Source organism: Diabrotica virgifera, chromosome 10 (genome assembly GCF_917563875.1).
Source record: "Diabrotica virgifera virgifera chromosome 10, PGI_DIABVI_V3a".
NCBI classification, from domain to species: domain Eukaryota; kingdom Metazoa; phylum Arthropoda; class Insecta; order Coleoptera; family Chrysomelidae; genus Diabrotica; species Diabrotica virgifera.
Window position 1 is genome coordinate 22784132 of NC_065452.1, and position 23476 is coordinate 22807607.

The window sequence follows — 23476 nt, forward strand, 5'->3', positions numbered from 1 at the left end:
TTACACGACAATTGGTAACCTCACAAATGATAACGGACAATTCGTAACGCCATCAATTCGCAACGGCGACATTTTGTAACGCTGATAACACCGATGAGAGATAACATCCAAGCAGATCTCCGGAAAATGAACATTCCATTTGACCCTAGGTTGATGGAAGTCCAAACAAATTGGAAAAAAGTTGTACAGTTAAACAAGAGTCACCCAGGATTGTAGCGCTACGTGGTAATGATGATGATATATTGCGAGATCGTCAGCATACAGGAAGTGTTTGGTTTCAGTCTTCGTAGGTTGGTCGTTTGTATATATATATATAGCATTGGTGCTAAAACACTTCCCTGTAAAAGGCCGTTCTTTTGAACTCTCCACCTACTTACTTTGCCCTCCAGCATAACAAAGAAACGTCTGTTTTACAGCAAGTAATATACGACCTTACCCAGATAGTAGTCATTGAGAATGTCGTATAATTTGCTGAGCAATGTTTTGCGCCTTACTGTGTCATAGTCTGCTGTCAAATCTACGAAAGCAGCCCCTGTTATAAGTTTTTCTTCAAAGCCCTCTTCAATGTGTTTTGTTAGTGCGAGGACTTGACCGGTTCAAGATTTGCCGGGTCTGAATCCTCCTTGTTGTGGGATGAGGTGCTGTCGACATTTTCTTCTATTCTTATGAGGTTGAGTCTGTCGTATAGTTTGAAAAAAAAATGACATAACAGCGAAATAGGTCTGTAGCTAATGGGGTTTTCTGGGTCCTTTCCTGGTTCTAACAAGGCTATTACTTTGGATTTTCTCCATGATTTTGGCCTTTTGCAGGATTGGCAGCACGTGTTATAGAGTTGCAAGATCCAGTTTTTTGCTTCTTGGCCTAGATGCTTTATTTGTTCACTTCATAATATATCATCCATACCTGCAGCTTTTCCGTTTTTAACCTGTTCATACCATCGTGAAATTCTTTTAGTGTAAAAGGAGTTCCTAGGTGGTTTGTCTTCTGATTCAATCTTCGTCTAGTATTTATACTATGTGTGTCTAATATACTATGTGTCCATGTCCATTTTTTCTAGGATTTCAATCAATTTTTCCTTTCTGGCTTGACTTAGCTGTTGGAGTAGGACTGCTCCGCAGTCAACCGTTTCTTGGCTAAAACGGTCAGTGGAATAGGGGTTTTCTTTTGTTCTCATTAGTTCTTTGAACTCGCTGAACATCCCGGGAACATATTGTTGCATACATCCTCTGGGGTAGCTTTTCTAGACACAATTTTATGACCTCTACAAATTTTTCGTAGTAGTCTACTTTTGGCTCAAGACGTAGCAGCTCAGAATATCTAGCATGCCTGCATACTTTTGCCAGTTTACATTTTTGAAGTTAAATCTCCTTTTGAATGGAATAACAATAGGAAAGATGAATTGGTCTATGCTGAGTTTTTGGTTTGGGGGCATATACTACTTTGGTACATCGGTCTTCGAGGTTATTACTTAAAAAACAGATATCCGGGTTATATTCTCTTTCCAAACTTTGCTCTAAAAAGTTTAGGATCATGGATTAGCGAGAGGCCACTCGTTTCAGCCTATGCTTCTACTGCGTCTTCATTTGCGTCCGAGTCTGCATAGCCCCAGAGTAAACTGTGGCTGTTAAAGCCTCCCAGTTTAAGCTGATTGGATTATGATTGAAAGTTAGTTGGAGGTGAAAATATAAAGGGCTGGTTTGGGGGCTTATATACCGAACTTATTGTGCATTTTCCGATCTTGATGGTTATTATCTCTATCTGATGTGATAGCCAGTAGTACTCAATGAAAATTAGCTGAGTATGAGTAAAATGAGTTTTGTTTTGGTAGGGCTGAGTGTAACTTTATTGCAACATCCCACGATTTTTTTTAGTTGATTTTGTGCTCTATCGAATACACATAGACGTCTCAGCGTCCCGAAGGCGGTACCTGCCGAAAGGAGTGCAGCATTGCCGGCATATAGCAGGATAGAGTCTGACCAGCATATGAGGTGGGAGTGTCAGTGTTATAGACTGTATAAAATTGGAGCTAAAACTGAGCTCTAAGAGACTCTAGCTTGTGGAGTGAATTGTGTGGAGAATTGATTGATGACTTTGGAGCGTATTGTCCGATCGGAGAGATAAAATAGTGTATACTTTTTATGGAGGTAGTTGGTAGTCCAGCAAGGTGAATATTTTAAATTAGGATTGTGTGGAACAGACCTGATCAAAAGCCTTCTGAACTTCTAGAAATATACCTATTGCGTATTTATGGTGTTCGTTGACAGATTAAGATATGAAAATAGCTGCTTTAATCAACGCATTGTGTGTGGAGTATTCACCTTCGAATCCATGTTGGAAATTTGGTATGACATATGATTTGGTTCTAGAAATTCTACGAGTCTCTCCTTAGAGATCCTCTTGTAGACTTTACCTAGAGTGTTTAGAACAGATATTGGTCTATAATATTCTGTGCTGATAAGGGATTTCCCTGGTTTGGGAATCATGACTGTGTTGGCTACCATCCAAGGGTAAGTAGCTCAAGCATAAGGCAATAATTGATTATTTTGATAAGCAGCGGGAGAATACTCTCAGGAAGTTTTTTGAGCTGCGTTTACACTTATATCAACAAATACATAAAATCCAAATATAAATCAGGGGAGTATTTCGCAGTTTTCTACGACTTTCCTTGTCACTTGCGATTTTTTTCTCTTTATTATAGCATGCAGGGAGATGGGAGTGTATTTTTACTGTAGTTTAATATCAGGTTTTATAAATGAAAGGTTATACTAAATAAAATTATACTTACTCGGTTGATTCTACGGTGGGAGTTGTAGGCATTATCATAAGGATACAGTTGACAAGGATGGTTGTAATGATGAAAAGTGAAAATAACGGATGAACGAGGATGTAAATAGCCACTCGCCTTATTGGGTTGAAAGGGTCAAGTATCCAAAGAGCATTTATTGCACTAAACCGAAAAATGTCCTTGCCTTTACTTACAACTACAAAAGTCTGAAAAAAAAGGTAAAAATTAATCTTTTATATCTTTATTATATATTTTAATAGTTTTTACTTTATATAATATAGTAGAATCCGCTTATTAGAATACCGGTTTTAGGAATATCCGGGTTTATGAAACATAAATTTGAGGTCCCCAAACTCCTTATTCCTTAATAAATATATCCAGTTATAGGAATACGTTTTAATAAAATAATACCGCCCAATAGAATATTTTTTTATTTAAACAAATACATTTTTCAATCTAATAGCACATAAAATAATATTAAAAATATTACTATACATCCCACTAGACTGAAAACATTGGGAACCTTCTCTGGTTACACCTCCGAGGCTTCTAAAATTTGCAAGCCATAACGGATGCTGAGACTAAAGAAGATAAGGGAATTTTACAATTTATTATTCACGTCCCATCCGTTCAGCGCGGTAAAGTTCTAACGAGAATGGTTCCCTTTGTACTTCAATCAGAGTAAACATGTAAATCAAAAATGAATAACCATTTTCAATTTTGTTGCAACACGAAACTACAGCCGCATCATATTCTAGTTCAATCAGAGAGTGCAGCAAGCACCTCTACCGGTTTCGAAACTTATTAGTCTCTCATCAGGAGGCACATATGCTGCTCTCTCTGACCCAACCAGGACCAGCTCCGGCATGCAGTTTTGTCCCGGGTTTGTCCTGGTTGGGTCAGAGAGAGCAGCATATGTGCCGAGCCGTGCGGTACATATTTTCAATATGATGCAAGTCTTCGAAATGCCGCCCCTTAAGCCGCGCCCTCACTGGTAAAAATTTGCGACGCATCAGCTGTTCGTCGCAAATATTTGCGTGCTCGAGGTAAATTGTGCTAATGTGAATGTGTTCGCCGCATAAATCGGACTCAACAATTTTCGACGAACACAACTCATATGCTCCATCGGTTGCCGGTTTTTAAGCCGCGTCTACTAATGGTTCGTCGTAATAATTTGCGTCGCAAATTTTTACCAGTGAGGGTGAGGGCCTGGTATTAAATATTATTCAAACTTAACTTTTATTTTTATTAAAAGAAACTACACAAAATGAACGAAAAGTTTTATTTTAAAAACAAAATATAAGCACTTTATATTAAATGAAATATTTATGTATTAGCACTACATTAAGTGGGTAGGCGCAAAATTTGCTTGCAATGCTTTTTAAATGCATTCATATTTTTTTTTCGAATCCTGAGAAAACTAATTAGTATTTTTGAAATATTTAAATGCAAAATAAAATATTATATTATTACCGGGGGCCGAAAGTCACTGAAAATCTCTATAATGTTTATTTGAATAGGTTACAGAGTGAAAAAAAAAAGAGAAAATTGAGTGTAATTTTTAATTTTAAATATTTTATTCAAAAGAAACCTTTTGTTTGTTCTTAGGGACTTTAGGCCCTCGGTAATAAGGTAATATTTCAATCAGCGTTAAAATTTTTCAAAAATATTTATTAGTTTTATCAAGATTCGAAAAAAGTGACATTTAAAAAGTACTGCAAGCAAATTTTATAATTTCACTCTTCTGGCTTTAATTTTGGCAAACTCGTAAATCAGATTGATGTAGTCTAGTGGGGATAGATAGGAGTAGCAGCTAGTGAGAAATCTATTGAAATAAGTGTTAAATTTTATAGCTTTGTTTTTATGGAGCTTCGTAAATAGTTTTTAATTTTGAAAAACTTCTTTCCCCACTAGTTACCGAGACAGGGAGTGTTAATAAAATTCTTAGTTTACAACTACATTTGGGTATAAAGAAATTAGGTCATTTTGGCACAAATAGTTCAAAACCTCTGTTTTCATGGAGTAGTTTGAAATATATTACGCAATTCTTTTATAAGATCATTATATCATCAGATTTTTTTCTTTTTGTAATCAAAGTATTGAATGAAAATTCACACAATATTTTTTTAGTCCCTTTTCATCATCTATTTCCCTTAATTTAAAAATACATATTATATAAAAATTTAAAAATTTTATTATGAGTTTCTAGAAGCGAAAATCGATCAATCAAAGAATTAACGGCAATGTCTAAAATATAGATGAACAAATTTATTTTATCTGCTCTATCTCATATTATGTCTAAGTTTTTAGTTTGTGAAAACTGTCATTATAGATAGCAGTGCGTGAAGGATTTAATGTGTGCATGAAGTAACAATGTATTTTAAATGGGATTTACTTTTTCGCACTGTTTTTTGGCACAATTTCATATAATCAAATATCCTTAACTTTCGCGTTGTCATGGTGATGACCTGCGAGCAATAAATTACAACAAAAGTTTTGACAGTTTTGTGGTTTGAAAGAAGTTAGAATTTTTAAATGCGAAAGTTCTAAAAATTGTAGAAAATAAATGAATTCCAGTGACGAAGAGTTACAGTTTTTTTGTTTGTTTATCGTAGATAAAATATTGTATGAAACTGTGCGTGAAATACTTTTTGCGAACTTACGCGATGTATAGCACTCGCTCCGCTGTCGCTCGTGCTCTAAACATAGCGTGCGTTCGCAAAAAGCATACTTCACGAACTGTTCCATAAATAACTATTGAATTTAGCTTGATCTGTTACGAGCTCGTCCACATTTTTCGTAGTCAAATAAACGCTTTTTTCACCTGGCTCGAATTTCATTTTCAGCTGGAAATTGGAAACAGATATGAAAATTTTCTGCAATTTAATTAACTTTTCCTTTGGTCATTAACCATATTGTCTGTAACTTTTCATTTTTTCTGAATTTTACTGATTATGCCGCCCCCTTGTGATGCCGCCCGATGTGACTGCCTCGCCGCATCATAGCACGGCACGGCCCTGCATATGTGCCTCCTGATGAGAGACTAATAAGTTTCGAAATCGGTAAGGTGCTAGCTGCACTCTCTGATTGAACCGGAATATGATGCGGCTGTAGTTTCGTGTTGCAACGAAATTGAAAATGGTTATTCATTTTTGATTTACATATTTACTCTGATTGGAGTACGAAGGGAACCATTCTCGTTGGAACTTTACCGCGCTGAGCAGATGGGACGTGAATTATAAAATGTAAAATTCCCTCATCTTCTTTAGTCCCAGCATCCGTTATGGCTTGCAAATTTTAGAAGCTTTGGAGGTACAACCAGAGAAGGTTCCCATTGTTTTCAATCTGGTGTGATGTAGAGTAATATTCTTAATATTATTTTATGTGCTATTAGATTGAAAATTTAGTCTTTTGCTAGCAGTTGCCGCTAAGGCATCCCTGCCATTTCGTTCGTTGCAATCCGTAACTGCACGCCGGAGTTTGTCCTGGTTGGGTCAGAGAGAGCAGCATATGTGCCTACTGATGAGAGACTAATAAGTTTCGAAACCGGTAGAGATGCTTGCTGCTCTCTCTGATCGAACTAGAAGATGATGATGCGGCTGTAGTTTCGTGTTGCAACGAAATTGAAATTGGTTATTCATTTTTGAAATAAATTTTTATGTACAATTTCCTGAAAATTTAAATTATGGAAAATATTGAAATTCAACAAATCTGCACGCTGCTTAACGATAAATTGTAGATAAACAACAACCGGTCGTTGTAAACAGAAGGTATAAAAAATAAACAAAAATTCAAACTTAACTAAAATTTAAAAATTAAGTCGTAGACTCTTGTTGGTAGAGTGTATGACCACCTTTGTTATTAATGACAGCTCGACATCGATCTGGCATACATATTTTCAAATTGTCAATATCGTCTTGCTCAATTTGTTGTCATTTGATGTCTTTTCACTTGTCTGGAGCACTAATCCTTGCTGCTGTACACGTCTTTTTAGCATATCCCAAATGTGCTCTATCGGATTCAAGAAAGGGGATTGGGCAGGCCAGGGCAATATCTGAATATTGTTCTACTCTTGTAACATTTTTTTATATAATAGGATTAGTTAATAATTAATATTACCCGTTGGATTAAATTTTAAACCCGCTAGTACTCATTACGGGTACGCCTATGGCCGTTTCCGTAAATAGCTACCCTTGGCTAATTTTATTACCTGAACGGTAGAATTAGCGGTACTGGCAAATTCGTTGTCGGTATGACAAACGCAAATAACTGCATCTATTATTATAAACGGGACCATTTTTTTATTGCATTTTTGCCGATACACAATGTTTTGGAAATAGATCCAAAGCATCTTATTTATGGTGTTATTGTTATCTGTTAGTATAAGAGGTTCCGTTAAGAAACCTCCCCAAAGTTTACTACCAACATTCCGTTAGGTATGACACTTTATACAAAGCGGCATGGTATTGCAATGTTGTATGGTCACTTTACGTTTCAGTGATATTTCAAAGGAATCACTTTCCCTTCTGAAAACAACCGTTAGGTCTTTTGACTTCATTTTGCACTATCTGTATGATGTACCGTTAATTTACCTAAAAACGAAAGTAGGTCGGTTCTTTTTTGGAGATCCATTTTTTAAGTAGGGATACATTGAGAGGATCCTCACTTTTTGAGAGGGAAAGATCGCAAAGATTGCGAAAAAAAGAGGACTTGGCGGCTGAATAGCTGGAAGTACAGACGTGTGTCTCTAGAGTACCGTATATCTTATCTACCATCTACCTTACCTGCAATATATCTTATCTGAGTGACATTCACTCTCTTATTGTATCTGTAATTGGATCTAACAGCCGATTAGATTCAAATTACCAAATAACTTCAGTGTTTGCTTACTAAGTAAAGTAAATAATATAGAGTCACTGAAATTTAAGAGGCAGAGTAACTGTAAGTGTCTACCTACAACTATTTCCAAAAATAGAGCAATTTATGGGCTATCTACCTCAAAAATATCTTCATCTGTGGTTAAGGCTAACCTCCGGTGTAATCTCATCAGCGATTTCATCAATAGAATTTTTTATCAATTACTTAATAGAACTTTTCATTGTCAAAACTAAGTACAAACATTCACTAATTCATTAATAGCTGTGCGATTGGCTTTTTGTCTATAAAACCAAGTGCGGGGTGGTTTTTGATCTTTGAACAGTAAACGTTTGTTAACTTTGTATGCTTTGCATTTTATTTTTATTATATCCTTGTACTTTATATTTTCTATCAATCATTAAATTTACCATATCAGTTATCTCGAGATAAGCCCTAAAACAGTAAAGAGAGATTTTTCATGATAGATGCTTGATTTGATTTTTTTTTATTCATAACAGGCTCTCTTTACTGTGTTTTTAATTGTGCATGTTTTTGTTATAACATGATACTTGTATGTATTCTATCATAATAATTGTTTATTTCTAACTGTACACCACAACACATTAATTGTTGGTGCAGTTTTGATTGGTGTATTTGGTTTTCTCTTTATTTCTTGTGATTTTTTGGACTCACCCTTCTGGTGAGCCATTTGTTTAATATATTGTTTTTTATTTATTTCACTAGTTTTATTTATCTACTCATAATAAATTCCCTGATAAGAAATTACCGCTAAATATTTACTAATTAACTGTATATATCTTTTCTTGTATTTGGTCTCAGAACCTCATTATCTTTCCTTACCTACCTGTTTTCGTTTTTAAGGTTTCTTAATTTTCCCCTTGCAACCCCAAAAAGTTAAGTGGCGCCCTGTATCTCTTCTCTTATCTTAGGTAATTTTACCCATCTATCTTTTTATCTGTTTCTCTCTCTTCTCTAATCTACCTTCTCTTGTCTTATCTTTACCTATTTCTTCTATTGACTCCCTTCCACGTTCCAAAAGCTAGTTTCAAACCCACGACTCGCTTTCCACCTACGATCTGGCTGCCGTCGCAGTGTCTCCATTGGTGACCTTTCTAGCACCATCCAAAAAAAGGTTTCCGAGGTTACACTCTAAAAAAACTCTCACGAGTCTTGTAACATGCGAGCGTGCATTGTCGTGCATCAGCACAAAATTTTCTCCGAATTGTGCAGCATATGGACGAACAATAGATTCAGGAATATGATCTCGATATTCATTTGCTCTTAAAAATCTTTTAATGTGAACGAGATTAGTTCGAAATCCTATTGAAACTCCAGCTTAAACCATCAAAGTTCCTCCTTGATATCTGTCAACTTTGATATCCTGTCAAGCAAAATGCGTTGCCAGGTATTCGCCACACCCTCGACCTTCGTGAATCAGGTCGTAAGCCAAATCTGGATTCATCGGTGAAAATAATGTTTGTATATTCTCGTTCTTGCCAAATTTGATGTTCTTCGGCCCATCCTAATCTCCTTGTGCGATTTCCACGAGATAATACTGGTACTGTAATGGGACTTCTAGCGTGAAAAAACTGTTCTTGAATCGTTACGCGCATGCGCCATAACGAATAATTATGCGCAGTAACACATTTTTAGTTACGTTGCATACTCGTAACCGTTCAAGAACGGTTTGTATCGAGTTGGAACAAACCTCTTCATGCAACCTATTCCTGACAGTTTGAGTAGAGACATTGATGCCATGAATGTTTTGAAACTCACTTCTTAGCTGGCTCGCAGTAACATTGGGATTCCTTAATACCCGAAGACGAACAAACCTGTCATGTACTGGTTGTGTTGCTCTTGTTGGACCAGTGTGTCTTTTCCTTATGTCACCAGTTTCTTGAAAAAGCAGCCATAACCGTCCTACAGTACTTTTAGTAGAATGTACAGCTTCTCTTACGTTGCGGATGTTCAACCCACCCTATGTCATACCAATAGCTCGTAGCTGTGTTTCACGATAAGATGGTTTCTTTGCATATTAACTTAGTTAAAACCGCAATAACAACAAATTCTATACTTTTGGAGCAAAAATTGCACTGAATATACTGTTAAGTTGAACCTAATAATATCTAAAGATCTAACACAAACAAGGAAATAATTCTTCTTCTTCTTCTTTCTCGAAACTCCTTATGCCCCTCAGGGGCGTCGGAGGTTTTATTCATCTTCTATCCATATCTTCCATTTCTTGCGGTCCTTTGCTAACTCTTTCATTTGTTGATGTGTTTTTCCTTTTTCCTGTCCAATATCTATAATCTGATCGATCCATCTCTTCCTTGGCCTCCCTTTCCTTCTTTTACCATATCTTTTCGATTCCATCACCTGCTTTGGTAGTCTTCCCTGGTCCATTCTGTTAATGTGTCCATACCATTTTAATGTTCTTTTTTGTATCTTGGTTATTATCGATTCCTATTTCAGTCTTTGTCTAATATCTTCATTTCTTATTCTGTCCAATTTCGTTTTTCCTGCTATTTTTCTTAACTGCTTCATCTCCGCTGCGTTTATTGTACTGTCTATTTTTGCATTGTTTACCCATGTCTCACTTGCATATATTAAAGTTGGTACAGAGATTGCGTTGTATACCTTCAGTTTTATTTCTTTATCTATTTCTTCCTTTCCAAATATTGTTTTATTTAGTGCATAGTAGATCTTATTTGCTTTTTTCGCTCTGTATGAGATTTCTTGATCTATCTTTCCATCCCCTGATATTATTACTCCAAGGTATTCAAACGTCGAGACTGTTTCTATTATTTCGTTTTTGCACCTAAATATCGTTTGGTTGATTTCTTCCCTTTTCTTTTGGGTTACTATCATGGTATTCGTTTTCTTTACATTTACCTCCATTTTCAAATTTTCTATTTCCTCCACCCAGATATCGATTAATTTTTGCATTTTCTCTTTATTGTCTGCTATTAGTACTAAGTCATCTGCATATAGTAATCCCTCCATTCTCACTAGTACTAAATTCCTGTACCCTATTATTGACTGTAATTGCCTTGACCTTCTTTTAGCGCTCTTCATTACTCTATCCATTACTAATATAAACAAAACTGGGCTGCGACTGTCCCCTTGTTTTATTCCTCTCCTTAGGTTTATTATTGGCGATCCGTTTCCGTTTATTTGTACTTTAGCAAGTACGTTTCTATATGTACTTTTTACCACGCTTACTACTTTTTGCGGGATTTGCAGATCATCCATTACTGACCATATTACTTCTCTATTTATAGAATCAAAAGCAGCTTTAATATCTATAAACGTAATATATAAGTCTTCTCCTATTTCGTTTTTCCTTTGAATTATATTTCTCAGTATGTATATATTATCTGTTGTTCCTCTTTCCTTCCTAAAAGCCGCTTGTTCTTCTTCTAGTTTTCCTTCCAGTTCTTTCCTAAGCTTCCTTTCTATTATCCCGGTGTAGACTTTATATGCCACTGATGATAAGCATATAGCCCTATAGTTATCACATTCCGCTTCATCTCCTTTCTTGTGTATTGGTATCAATAAATTTTATTCCCAGTCTTCCGGTATCTTTTCTGTTCTCCATGCTTCCCTCATTATTTCCAGTAGCCAAAGCTTGCCTCGTTCTCCCACGTATTTCATCATCTCTGGATCTATGTCATCGGCACCTCCCGCTTTTCCAATCTTTATTCTTGCCAATCCTTCTTCAATATCTTTGATATAAATTTCGTCTACTCGATTGTCTCTATCCACTTCTTTTGCCTGCTGTCCTCTCTCCTCATTTTGTTGGTTACTTGCCTCGAATTTTTCTTTATAGTACTTATTCCATATGGTTAGTATATCTTGTATGTCTGTTTTCAATTCATTTCGCTCATTTCAAGGAAATAATTAAACTTCCAAAATTTGACAATAAATGGCGCAAATCTTGAATAAGTAAGACAGCTCACAAATCTGATGGGGGGAAAATAACTGAGGACGGTAATGAGGAGGAGGAAATAGGCAAAACGTTAATGCTTGCTAACAAAGCAAACTTCTCTCTGTCGTAGGTATTTGGATCCAAAGATATCCATAGGGAGATAAAGTTTAAAATATATAAAACCATCATACGACCAATAGCAGCATGCTGCGCGTAGAAACATGGATCATGAGAGAAAAAACAATAAACCTTAGTAATAGTGATATCATCATTACAAATAGTATATAGTAAATTATGTACCAGATTGCACATATTACAAACTCTCTGTATTTGATCTCCAGATGCATTATTACCCACTATCTAATATTGAGCAGTATACCGATGATAATATTTGACATGTGTAGGGGCCACTTTAGGTTAAAGTTTGTTATTGTTTATTATGATCACATTATTTTCCATCGATTGATTATAGGTGATCACTTTACCTTTACAATTTAATTAAAACTGTGTACAGGACATTTAGTATTGTTAATTAACCATTAATTATTGTTATTTTCTCCTACAGAAAAGTAAACTTGTCTAACAAACGGAATGAAGCAATAAATTCTTGTTAGATCAATAAACCCCCATAAAAAATTCAAACAGTTCTAAATTCAACCCTCGGTAGGGTTTCTATGTGCTGAATGAGTAGTAAATAATTAACTAACCGAAGTTACATAGTCTAGAAAAAGATAAGTGATCAAACAAAACTGTACTAAAATCACGATAAAGATGCACTAGAAATAAACAAACCACGGCACGTTGAATGTTACGAGGAGCACTCCCAAATCATAATTTACAATGTATATAATATATTATAAATCCTAAAGCATGATTTACAAAGTTTATACATCGTAAGTCTGACTAACCAAATATGTATATAAAATAATACTGAGATCCTGAAATGAGGAACAAATCCCGGAAGAGTGGTGTATGCCTAGTGTGACCAACTCCTATTTAGTCAAATTCGGGACACGGCTGAAAAAATACCTGAAATCCGGGACTTTTCAATGAAAATCTGTCCATTTTTTTCAATATAGAACTTTCATAATATCGTCATTTTATTTATTAAACATTTTTATGTTGAGAATGATATTTTTAATGGGGTTAAGCCACAATAATTGGTTGTAATGATAATGACGAGAATTAAAATACAGAAACGAAAACAAAAAGTTCACAGTTTGAGATTTTGTAGAACTATAATACCAAATACCACGATATGCAGCGTTCTGGATGTGGTATTATTATTCTTCTTATTCTTCAGCCTTCAGAAATCTAACTTTGGACATAGGCCTGGCCCAATTCAATCCAGTGTTGTCTATTTTGCGCCACGTGTTTCCAGTTCTGTCCTCCAAAGTTCTTATGTCATCAGTCCATCTTATTTGTGGCCTTCCTTTGCTTATTCTTCCTAACCAGGGTCTCCATTGTTGTATTTCATGATTCCATCTTTTATCCTTCAGTCGGGCATTGTGTCCTGCGAAGCTCTATTTTAATTTGGCAGCATGTTTTCCTGCGTCTTTTACTTTGGTTTTTTTTATATATATATATGTTTATTAGGCAATCTTTATAACCTATAACAATAGGCACATTTTATCTGAGAAATAATGACATGAAGAGATTGTGACCAGCGCCACACATCTCTATAGAGATAATATGTAATTACTGTATTACATATATTACCTTAGCTACTATCACTTCACTGACGGTTTTCGTTTACAGATCATTGTAGATATCCCTGTTAGTAACAAACCACGGAGCATCGATTATTGAACGTAACATCTTGGACTGGAATCTCTCAATTATGGATACATTCGACTTGGATGCTGTTCCCCAGAGCTGCAGACCATATGCCCAGACTGATTTGAATATTGTGTTGTAGACTAGCAGTTTATTTCTTGTCGTGAGCTTAGACTTACGCCCTAGAAGCCAATAATGCTTACTAAATTGTATGTCCAGTTGTTTCCGTTTGTTCCATATATGGGTTCTCCAGGTTAATTCCCTGTCCAAGTGCATGCCCAGATATTTTACAGAGGTAACTGAGGGAATGACCTTATTATTTATTGTTACTGTAGGTGGTTCACCGTGACATTTTGTAAAAACAATATGGTTTGATTTTTGTTCATTCAATTTAATTCTCCAATTTTGTGCCCATGTATTTATTTGATTTAATACTCTCTGGAGTTTTGCAGCAGCTTCGACGGGATTTTTGTGTACTGCTAGGATTGCAGTATCGTCGGCAAAGGTGGTGGTCGTTGTATCACGATTTGTGGGTAAGTCGGCTGTGTAAATCAGATACAGTTGTGGTCCCAGAACGCTTCCTTGCGGTACCCCTGATCTGATGGGATATAGTGTTGTATAGGCTGACTCAAACTTCACTCGAAAGTATCTTTCTGATAAATACGACTTAAGGAGTGTATATAGTTCCTCTGGTAAGTTCTTTTTCAGTTTATACAACAGTCCTTGATACCAAACTTTATCAAAAGCCTAGCTAACATCGAGGAATGCTGCTGAACAGTAACTTTTTTCTTCAAATGTTTTATTTATAACGTTGACCACTCTGTGAACTTGTTCGACGGTACCATGCTCTTTCCTAAAGCCAAATTGGTGGTCGGGTATCATATTTCTGTCTGTTAGTATTTGTAGAAGTCTTTTTTCTATTATTTTTTCCATGATCTTAGACATTACTGGCATTAAACTAATTGGTCGATATGAAGCGCAATTTTCCATTGGATTGAGAAGTGTTTTAGCCTTAGTACCGCATTACACAATTGAGTTAGCATTTTAATTGCTTTGGTAGGTAGATTTTTAATTACGTCACCTGTGATTAAGTCATAGCCAGGTGCTTTCTTTTTTATTAGATTATTGTTGATTATGTTTTGAACTTCTTTGGGTGAAGCGTGTAGTGGGTTTTCTCCTGTCGGGGTTTGGTTCTGTAGGAAATTGTAGATTTCTTGATCGTTATTTGTTGCAGCAGCTGGTATAGGTTTGAAAACTTCTTCTAGGTATTCGCCGAAAGTTTCTGCCTTTTCATTGTTTGTTCTGGCCCATGTTCCGTTGGATTTTCTAATTGGTGGGATATGACGATGTTCCTGTTTTAATTTTTTTTGTAGCCTTCCATAGCGCATAATCGCTGGCATCTGATGGCGTTAAATTTTCTAGGTATTCTTGAACGCTGTTATTTTTTAGTTGTTTTAGTAGTTCCTTCAATTGTCGTGCTGCTCTATTGAGCCTTAACTTATCATCTGGATGTCTAGTTTGCTTCGAAGTTCCACTCAGATACCTTTTTTCAAATATTTTTTCTCTGACATTTATTGGACAGTTAATTTTTTGTTTTGCTTTTGTTGGTGGAGGTGTTGATTTCCATGCAGCTTCCTGAATCGTTGTTGTGTAATTTTGGATTTCTTTTTCTAGTTCTTCTGGCGACTTTAGTGATACGTTTAGTTCAATATTTGCTTCAACCCTTTCTCTGAAAGCTTGCCAGTTGGTTTTGTAATTGTGCAACTTGGGCAGAGGCTCTTTCTCTTTAATTCCTGAATGTACAGTTGCTACTACAGGAGTATGATCAGACTCTATATCAAAATTTGATTCGAAACTTAGATATCCCCTTGAGAACCCTTTTGTAACAAAGAAATCTAAACAGTCGGCAACTTTCTGCGGGTCGAATGGCCAGTATGTAGGCTGATACGTAGACAAATGGTCCAAGTGTTGTTCTGATATGATTTGATGTAGTACCCTGCCTCTTCCAGGAGCGCACAGTCTTGAACCCCAACTAGTATGTTTGGCGTTATAGCCTCCACCTGCCAGAAACGGTTACCAAGTTGGTTAAAGAGATTACTTAATGAATTTTTGTTAGCTCTATAATTTGGTGGGCAGTATACAGCAGCTATCGAGATTGGTCCGATCCAATCTTCTATTTCAATGGAGACTGCTTGTAGATCTGGTTATTCAATCTTTTGTAAAATATGGTGTTTTATACCCTTTCTAATGATTATAGCTGCTCCAGCACTGGCTATTCGTGCTGCGTCTGGATGGGCAGCATTGTACATTAAATATTTGGATATTCTAAAACTATTTTCTGATGTTAAGTGAGATTCAGATATTAGAATTATATCTAGGTTGTGAAATTTTAAAAATGCCTCAATTTCATTCTTCCGATTTATGACCCCATTGGCGTTCCATAAAGCTGTTTTAAATATTTGAGCCATTAATTATTGGATTTAGTGTTTTGCTGTACTAGATCTCTCAAATGTCTTATTTCCTTAGTTAGTTCAAGGATTGCTTGCTATTGCTTTTCTATTTGTTGTTGAAGTTGAACGTTTTGTTGCTAATTCATTTATTTGTTTTTTTATCTATAAACCTCACCCCGAGCATTGATTTTAATATTACACTTCCGAAATTGTCGACTTTTTTTCGTCCTACCAATTCAGTTTGATATGAATTCTTAGAAGAATATTCAAAATTTCAAAATTTCAAAATTTCAAAATAGAATTTTACCAAAACATTGAAAATTCGGATGGCTCGGAAGCCTGGTCTGGGACGCCGACACGACTTCGTAATTCGGGCCATGTCCCGGATTTTTCGGGTTAGTTGGTCACACTATGTATGCCGTCACCTTTCAATGGCACATGCGTTGACAGTGGCGCATCAAGCTTTCCACTTTTGGACCGGATAAATTAATTTTTTTTTAAACTGACGGTATTAAGACGCAAGGAAGATATTAAAAAAATAAGATGCCGTACCAAAATAATGGCTCTGCAACGTAAAAAAAATCATTTTCCACATATTTTCACTCATGAAAAAATTATAGAAATCTGTATGGCATGTATAATTTTAAGTAAATATATATATTTAAAAGTTTAAAACGGGAGACTATTATTATATTTTACTATGCCGTCCGAATGTACTGGCTCAAATGGTTTCAACCCTTATGTAAATTTTCTCATTTACACCCTTATTGCAAAGAGTTATTTAGAAAAGTACGGCACCAATATCAGAGCATTACTTATGTTCTAAAATGATGAAAAACATAAGCGCTGTACCAATTATTTGGCAAAAAATAATTATTTCACAATTTTGAGTGCTTTATACTAAACGGCATTTTTTGTGGTGAAAAATTATTATTTCTTGAAAGGCATTCATTTTAATAGCTAGTTATTACACGTTATAAACTTGTGAAAATTCCGTACAAAAAGATTGACACAAAAAAATTGGTCGTGAATACAAATTTTTTTTTTCAAATTTAACTCGGTTATAAGAAATATCGGTGAGGCAATAAATGTTGTATATCTAGAACCGCCTCAGTGACCTCTATTCACCATTCAAGTATTTCCGTTTCCCAATGAAACACCCTGTATAAAAAAACTTCCCCATGTTTTCTCTGAATTCATTATTATTTACGAAGGTAACTTATCCGGTTTTTCACCGGTTATTATTTAAAAAGAAAAAACCGGATAAAACCGGGACAAAAAAAACCAGGAAAACCGATTATTGCGGAGTAAAAAACCGGTTATAGGTTATAACCGGTAGGCTTTTCCCATCCCTAGTTCATGCGGCAATATTACATCCTATAATATATTATAACATAACATAAGTGACGCTATATTCTGTGAGGATTTGTAATTTAAACTTGTTAATAATTGTAATGGTTAATAACTCAATCGCTAACAGTGAAGCATATTATCTTCTTGAATAATAAACAAGTAACAAGTAATAAAGTTACAATTTAACTTACCATTTGGTTATGGTAAAAAGGGTCGATGTCCTCGAGTGGTGTGCTGGCCAGTTCTGGAGGAAAACTGCCCTGGAGACGTACCGGAATAGGAAGACCCTGCTCCAGAGTAGGGTCGGGTTGAGGCCCTTCATCTTCGTCCTCGTCCTCATACCGAATCTGTGTATGACATAAAAATTAAGTAACTGTTTAAAACACTTTTATTTTACATGTTTTAACCTTTTGTGTATGTATGTTTTGTATGTCTGTATTTATTGTTGAAGTATTCACCTGTTAGGGGGATCTATACGTGAGTGTTCTTATTTCAATATAGTTTTGTCAGACCCTTTTTATATTTTAAATTAAAGAAATTTAGATTGACTGTGTCTTTTTAAAGATTTTGAAATATTATGTGAATAAATTGTCAGTTTTATTTGATTTTAATCTAGAAACACGCCTACAAGTAATCTTGAAATGGACTAGAAGAATAACAAGAAAATAAACAAAGTATGCAAAATATTCAACCCAACTGGTTGGGATTTTTAAAAGTTTACAATGGGTGGAATGCATAAAACGTAGTACCTGCTAATGCTTCAAGTATGTACTACATTTTTGAAGATTTTACTACACTTACAAAGCATTACTATACTTACAAATGCTTTGTAAGTGTTTTACTACACTTACAAAGCATTTAATGTTTTGTAAGTGTAGTAAAATCTTCAAAAATGTAGTATGTACATAATTGAAGCATTAGCAGGTACTACGTTTTATGCATTCCACCCAATGTGACCAACAATTGTTAAAATCTTTCTAGAATAAGTAAAGTAAATTTACCAACAAATAACTTAAGTTCTAAATAAGGTTGTATTTCTCTAAATAAAATTGTTAGTAAAACAATGTCAAACACTACCTTCTTCTCGCCATTCAACATTCAACCTATACTAAAGCAGATGACGTACAGTTCAACTAAAAAGTTGTCACACACACTTTCCCCCTGAGTATCGACGAACACAATAAATCCACCCTTGTATATTTTATTATACCTGTAGCCTTTTTCCCGGCTAAAAGACATGCCCTTTATAAGGATTAAGGACCGATTCTTGAAAGAAGAAACTAGTTCCGACAACTCAAATAGATTATGTTATATGCACCAACAATTCGGAAACTATAGAACAAGTTTCGCTGAAAAATAATAGTGTATATCGAAAGGCCCTGAAAGGATGTCGTATGACACATAATTAATAAAAGAATCCATTGAATATAGGTATCATCATAATATTCTCATTAAAGCTATATGATGGTAAAACATTGAAATACATTAAAGAACAGATATGTCGGAGATATCGTGGGCAAAATAGCAAAACTGAAATGGCGATGACATGGTCAGACAGCCAAGTAGGATGATATATTATAAGAGATATGCACGGAGTGGAGTATATACTGCTGGTGTATGCTGGTAGCTAGACTACTTGGGTTACCCTGAGAATAGTTAGTTTTATATTCCTAGAAGTTCCGAATTAAATACATAGCGGGGCTTAATGAATGATCTAAACCCCTTTTTAAAAGATATGAGAAGCTATATGAGGATGACCCTTTTACGGAAGCAGCAAAACAGACTATAGAGAACGTGCTACCTGCGATATCTGCTAACAAAATGGATATTTAGTGTAAGCTGCTGATGAGCCTAGACATCAAACAAAATAGAAGACGCGCCTGAAGGTTAATTCAGAATCTTGGCCCCGTTCCCACCCCAACAGGAAAAAAGTGTGAGAATCTAACGAAATATCTACAACGAAAGGGGTGTTATAAATCCCTCCTTTTGTCTGGAGGAGAGGAGAGACACGATCTACAAAATAAAAGGTAATAAAGATGATGGCTTAGGCGAAATATGAACAGAACAAATAAAGAATTTTGGACCAATAACCTTGTGGCTCGTACAAATGACGAGTTGCTGCATCCGTACATTACAAATCCTCAAAATCCGGACGAAAACTAGAGTGATCCCCTCATCAAACCAGGGAAGGCTCTAACGACTACAATGATGTTTAGACCTGTCCCTCTTTTGAGCCACCTTTTCCAGGCATTCGATAGACTAATTATAAACCGGATCGCTGAGTTTGTGGAGACCAAAGTTATTCCAGAACAAGCAGGGTTCAGCCAAAGAAAGTCCTAATGAAGCCAAACCCTTCAAATGACCCAACACATTAAAGATGGTTTTGAACGAAAAGAAATAACAGGAGTAGCGTTCATAGACCTAATTGCCGCCTATGACACAGTTAACCATCAACGGCTGCTGGAAAAACTCTACGAAAATACAAACAATTTCAAATTCACACGGTTCGGGAAATGCCTTCTCCAAAACATACGCTTCTACGCAACACTTCAGTCCGAAAACAGTCGGTGGAAGGACTAAAACAATGATCTCCCTCAGGGGAAAGTATCCTCGCGACGAAAACATATTCGCCAGCGACCAACCGATTAACTAACAAAAACAATATATACGTTAATGATACAGCCGGGGCAGCTCAGGAAAGAACCTTCAATAAAGTCAAAGAAAAAGGCTCTATAAGACTATCTAAAAGCATCATCTAAAACCCAATTCCACAAAAACAAAGGACTGTGCTTCCCACCTTAGTAACAAGTATGCTTGAACGACGATAGGGTCTAAATGCCTGACGAGACGCAGAAAAACAACGAGACGCCAAAATACATGGTAAACCTCTAGATAGAACTCGTTTTATCGATACCATTGTAAAAAGGTCAAGAAAAAAGTAAGGGTAAGGAATAACATTATCCGTAAACTAACTAATATCAACTGCGGAGCACAACCACCCACTCTCCGCAAATTTGCCTCAGCGTTATGTTTTGCCGCCACGGAATTTGAAGCATCGGTGTGGACAAACTCTGCGACGTGGCTCACAATGAAATAGTCCATACAATATCAGGTTGCCTGAAACCGACACCAATCGAAGAGAACTACTCTAGAATTGTATTGGCTCCACCACCCGTCAGAAGACAGGTGACGTCAGAGGTAGAAGCAATCGAAGACATCCATTGTATGACTTGCAAACTCAGCCAAGCTGAATAAGGCCTCTGAAAAGCTTTTTGAAAAATTAAGATCCGTTCTCAAAGTATCTGAAACAACCTACTGACATGCACAAACATGAGAGAGACCTGCACAGATAACTACCTCACTTTTGCAAATGGCGGGAGCCATTGGAAATATAGGATTTAGGTTGTTGGTGTTTCAATCACGAAAACTAAGTAAGTTGAAAGATAGATGAACCACTAACACAACAGAAAATAAGATTGCTCATATAATTAATATTGAGATAATTTCTCCACTATGTGGAGCAGCTACACGGAGCACGGAGCACCAACCTAATGGATACGTATCTTAGAACAAGTAAAATTCAGAGGGTAAAAAACAACAATTCGACTAATCATGGCATTTACAACTTAAACACGACCGGACGATCAAGAACTAAACAAATATTACACAACTAACAAGGTTAGTGAAATGTCTTCTCCAGAATAGACGCTTCTACGTAACGCTCCAGTCCAAGAACAGTCGGTGGAGGGACCAAAAAAATGGGCTCCCACGGGGAAGTGTCCTCGCGCCGATTCTATACACCAGCGACCAACCCATACACCAACAAACAAGGCAATTTATTTACGCTGATGATACAGCTGGGCAGCTCAGGGAAGAACCTTCAATGAAGTCGAAGTGAAACTGACAGATGCCTTGGGAAACCTAGCTCCATACTACGATGAAAACCATCTGAAACCCAATCCCACAAAAAACCCAAGTATGTGCTTTCCACCTTAGGAACAAGCATGCCCGAAGGCCGCTAGAGGTGGAATGGCATGGTCAGATACTGGAACACAACGAAACGCCAAAATACCTCGTCGTACGTCTTGATAGCACTGTATTACCGATACCACTGACAAGAATGTCAAGAAGAAAGTAAGTGCTAGAAATAATATCATCCGCAAGCTAACTAATACAAAATGGGGAGCACAACCACACACTCTCTGCACTTCTGCCTTAGCATTATGTTTTTCGGTCGCGGAGTTTGGAGCACCAGTATGGGCAAACTCTGCTCACGCAAAGAACGTCGACGTGGCTCTAAATGAAACGGTTCACATAGTACCGGGTTGCCTGAAACCGACATCTATCGAAGAGGTATACCCCATAGCTAAAATTGCTCCACCACCTATCAGGAGAAAGGTCACGTCAGAGGTAGAACGAAAAAAGCAGGAGACGGACCAAAGACACCCCTTATATGACCACCAAACTCTGCCAAGTAGGCTAAGATCTCGGAAAAGCTTTCTGAAAACATCAAGATCCATCCCCGAAGCGCCAGAGACGCGCCGAATACACCTATGGCAAGCGTCAGCTACCGCAACACATTTTCGTCTCAGAGGAAATGGATGCTGTACACAATTTACCGTACCTGACTTGGAAAGCGCTAAACAGACTAAGAATCGGCGTTTCACGTTGTGCTAGTAACCTGAAAAAATGGGGATACCAGGAGGACGATACCTGCGACTGTGGTGCGGTTCAGACCAGCCGGCATCTACTATCATGCACAGAGATGAGAGACACCTGCACAGAAGAAGACTTAATTTTAGCAAATGACTTAATTTTAGCCACATAATCTATGTGGCCAACCATTGGAAATACAGAATTTGTTGGTGTTACGAACACAGAAAGTAAGTAAGTTGAAAGATAGTCATAGATGAACCATTAACACAACAGAAAATAAGATTACTCATATAATTAATATTGAGATAATTTCTCCACTATGTAAAGCACTTACACGGAGCACGGAGCACCAACCTAATGGATACGTACCTTAGCGCAAGTAAGATTCAGAGCGTAAAAACAACAATATTCGACTCATCATGGCATTTACAACTTAAATACGACCGGACGATCAAGAACTAAACAAATATTACACACGCCGAAATGGGAATACTACGGACAGTAACTGGAAAAAACTGACATTAGCAGAATGGATGGCAGAAGGATAGTGAGTATCTCCCATGATAAATCTCTGACAGGGCAAATAATTATGTTGGACTTTCGTGGAAAAGTTAAGTGATATCAATAAAAATAGAAAATAATGAAGATGAACAGGCAATTTGCCCCAAATGTCATGTAATAAACTGAAATTAATTTTTTCTAGCCAACTTGATGAAATAAGTAGAACAAAATCAAGAATGGACTAAACTTCAACTAATGGACTAATCATCATTCAACCAGGATCTATCCACTGGTGGATATAGGTCTCCCTCAGTCTCTCCCATGCATTTCTGCTTTGTGCTGTTTGCATCCAATTTTTGTCGATCCGTGTTGTGTCATCAGACCATCTGGTTGGCGGACGACCTCTACTTCGATATGCTTCTTGTCTTGGTCTCCAGTGTATTATTCGTTGTGTCCGTCTATTATCCGACATTATAGCTATGTGTCCAGCCCAATTCCACGTTAGGGTCATAATTCTTTCTATGGCATCCGTCACTCCTGTTCTCCGTCTTATCTCCTTTTTCGTAATTCGATCCCTACGAGAAATGACTAACATTGAGCGTTCCATGGCTCTTTGGGTAACACAAATTTTATTTCTTACTTTCTTGATTATTGTTAAAGTTTCTGCACCATATGTAAGTAGCTACTGGCAATACACACTGATCAAAGACTTTTCTGTTGAGACACATAGGCAGTTGTGACTTAAGGACATAGCTCAGCTTGCCGAAAGCCACCCAAGTGAGTCCTATGCGGCGGCTTAGTTTGCACATTTGATTATCTCTTCCTATGCGTATATCTCATGCCCAAAGTACTTATAAGAGGTGGTTTCTTCAATAGGCATGCCATTTACTGAAATCTTTTCGCTTAACACAAGATTTGTCATGATTTGTGTTTTTGTATGGTTGATTTTAAATCCAACTTGTAAGGAGGCTTGGTATAGTTTCTCCAGTTGCGATACATCATCCGTGCTGTCAGCAAAAAGAACAATATCGTCAGTCAAGTATTTCTCCGTTGATATTAATTCCTTTTTCACTCAGATTTGCGATCTCAAACATATGCTCTAATAATGTTGTAAACAATTTTGGCGAAATTGTGTCTCCCTGTCGCACT

The 23476-nt window shown here is 36.6% G+C and overlaps 1 protein-coding gene across 1 annotated transcript in view; it reads right to left on the reverse strand.

The window, feature by feature from the left end:
* Nucleotides 1-23476, reverse strand: part of LOC114329190 (sodium channel protein para) — a 285131-nt gene that overhangs the window by 205527 nt on the left and 56128 nt on the right. Inside the window, exons 3-4 of the mRNA XM_028278218.2 lie at nt 17362-17517; nt 2786-2991 (exon numbers count right to left, since the gene is read on the reverse strand). Of these exons, the coding sequence (XP_028134019.1) occupies nt 2786-2991; nt 17362-17517 (362 nt within the window). The remainder of the gene's footprint in view (nt 1-2785; nt 2992-17361; nt 17518-23476) is intronic.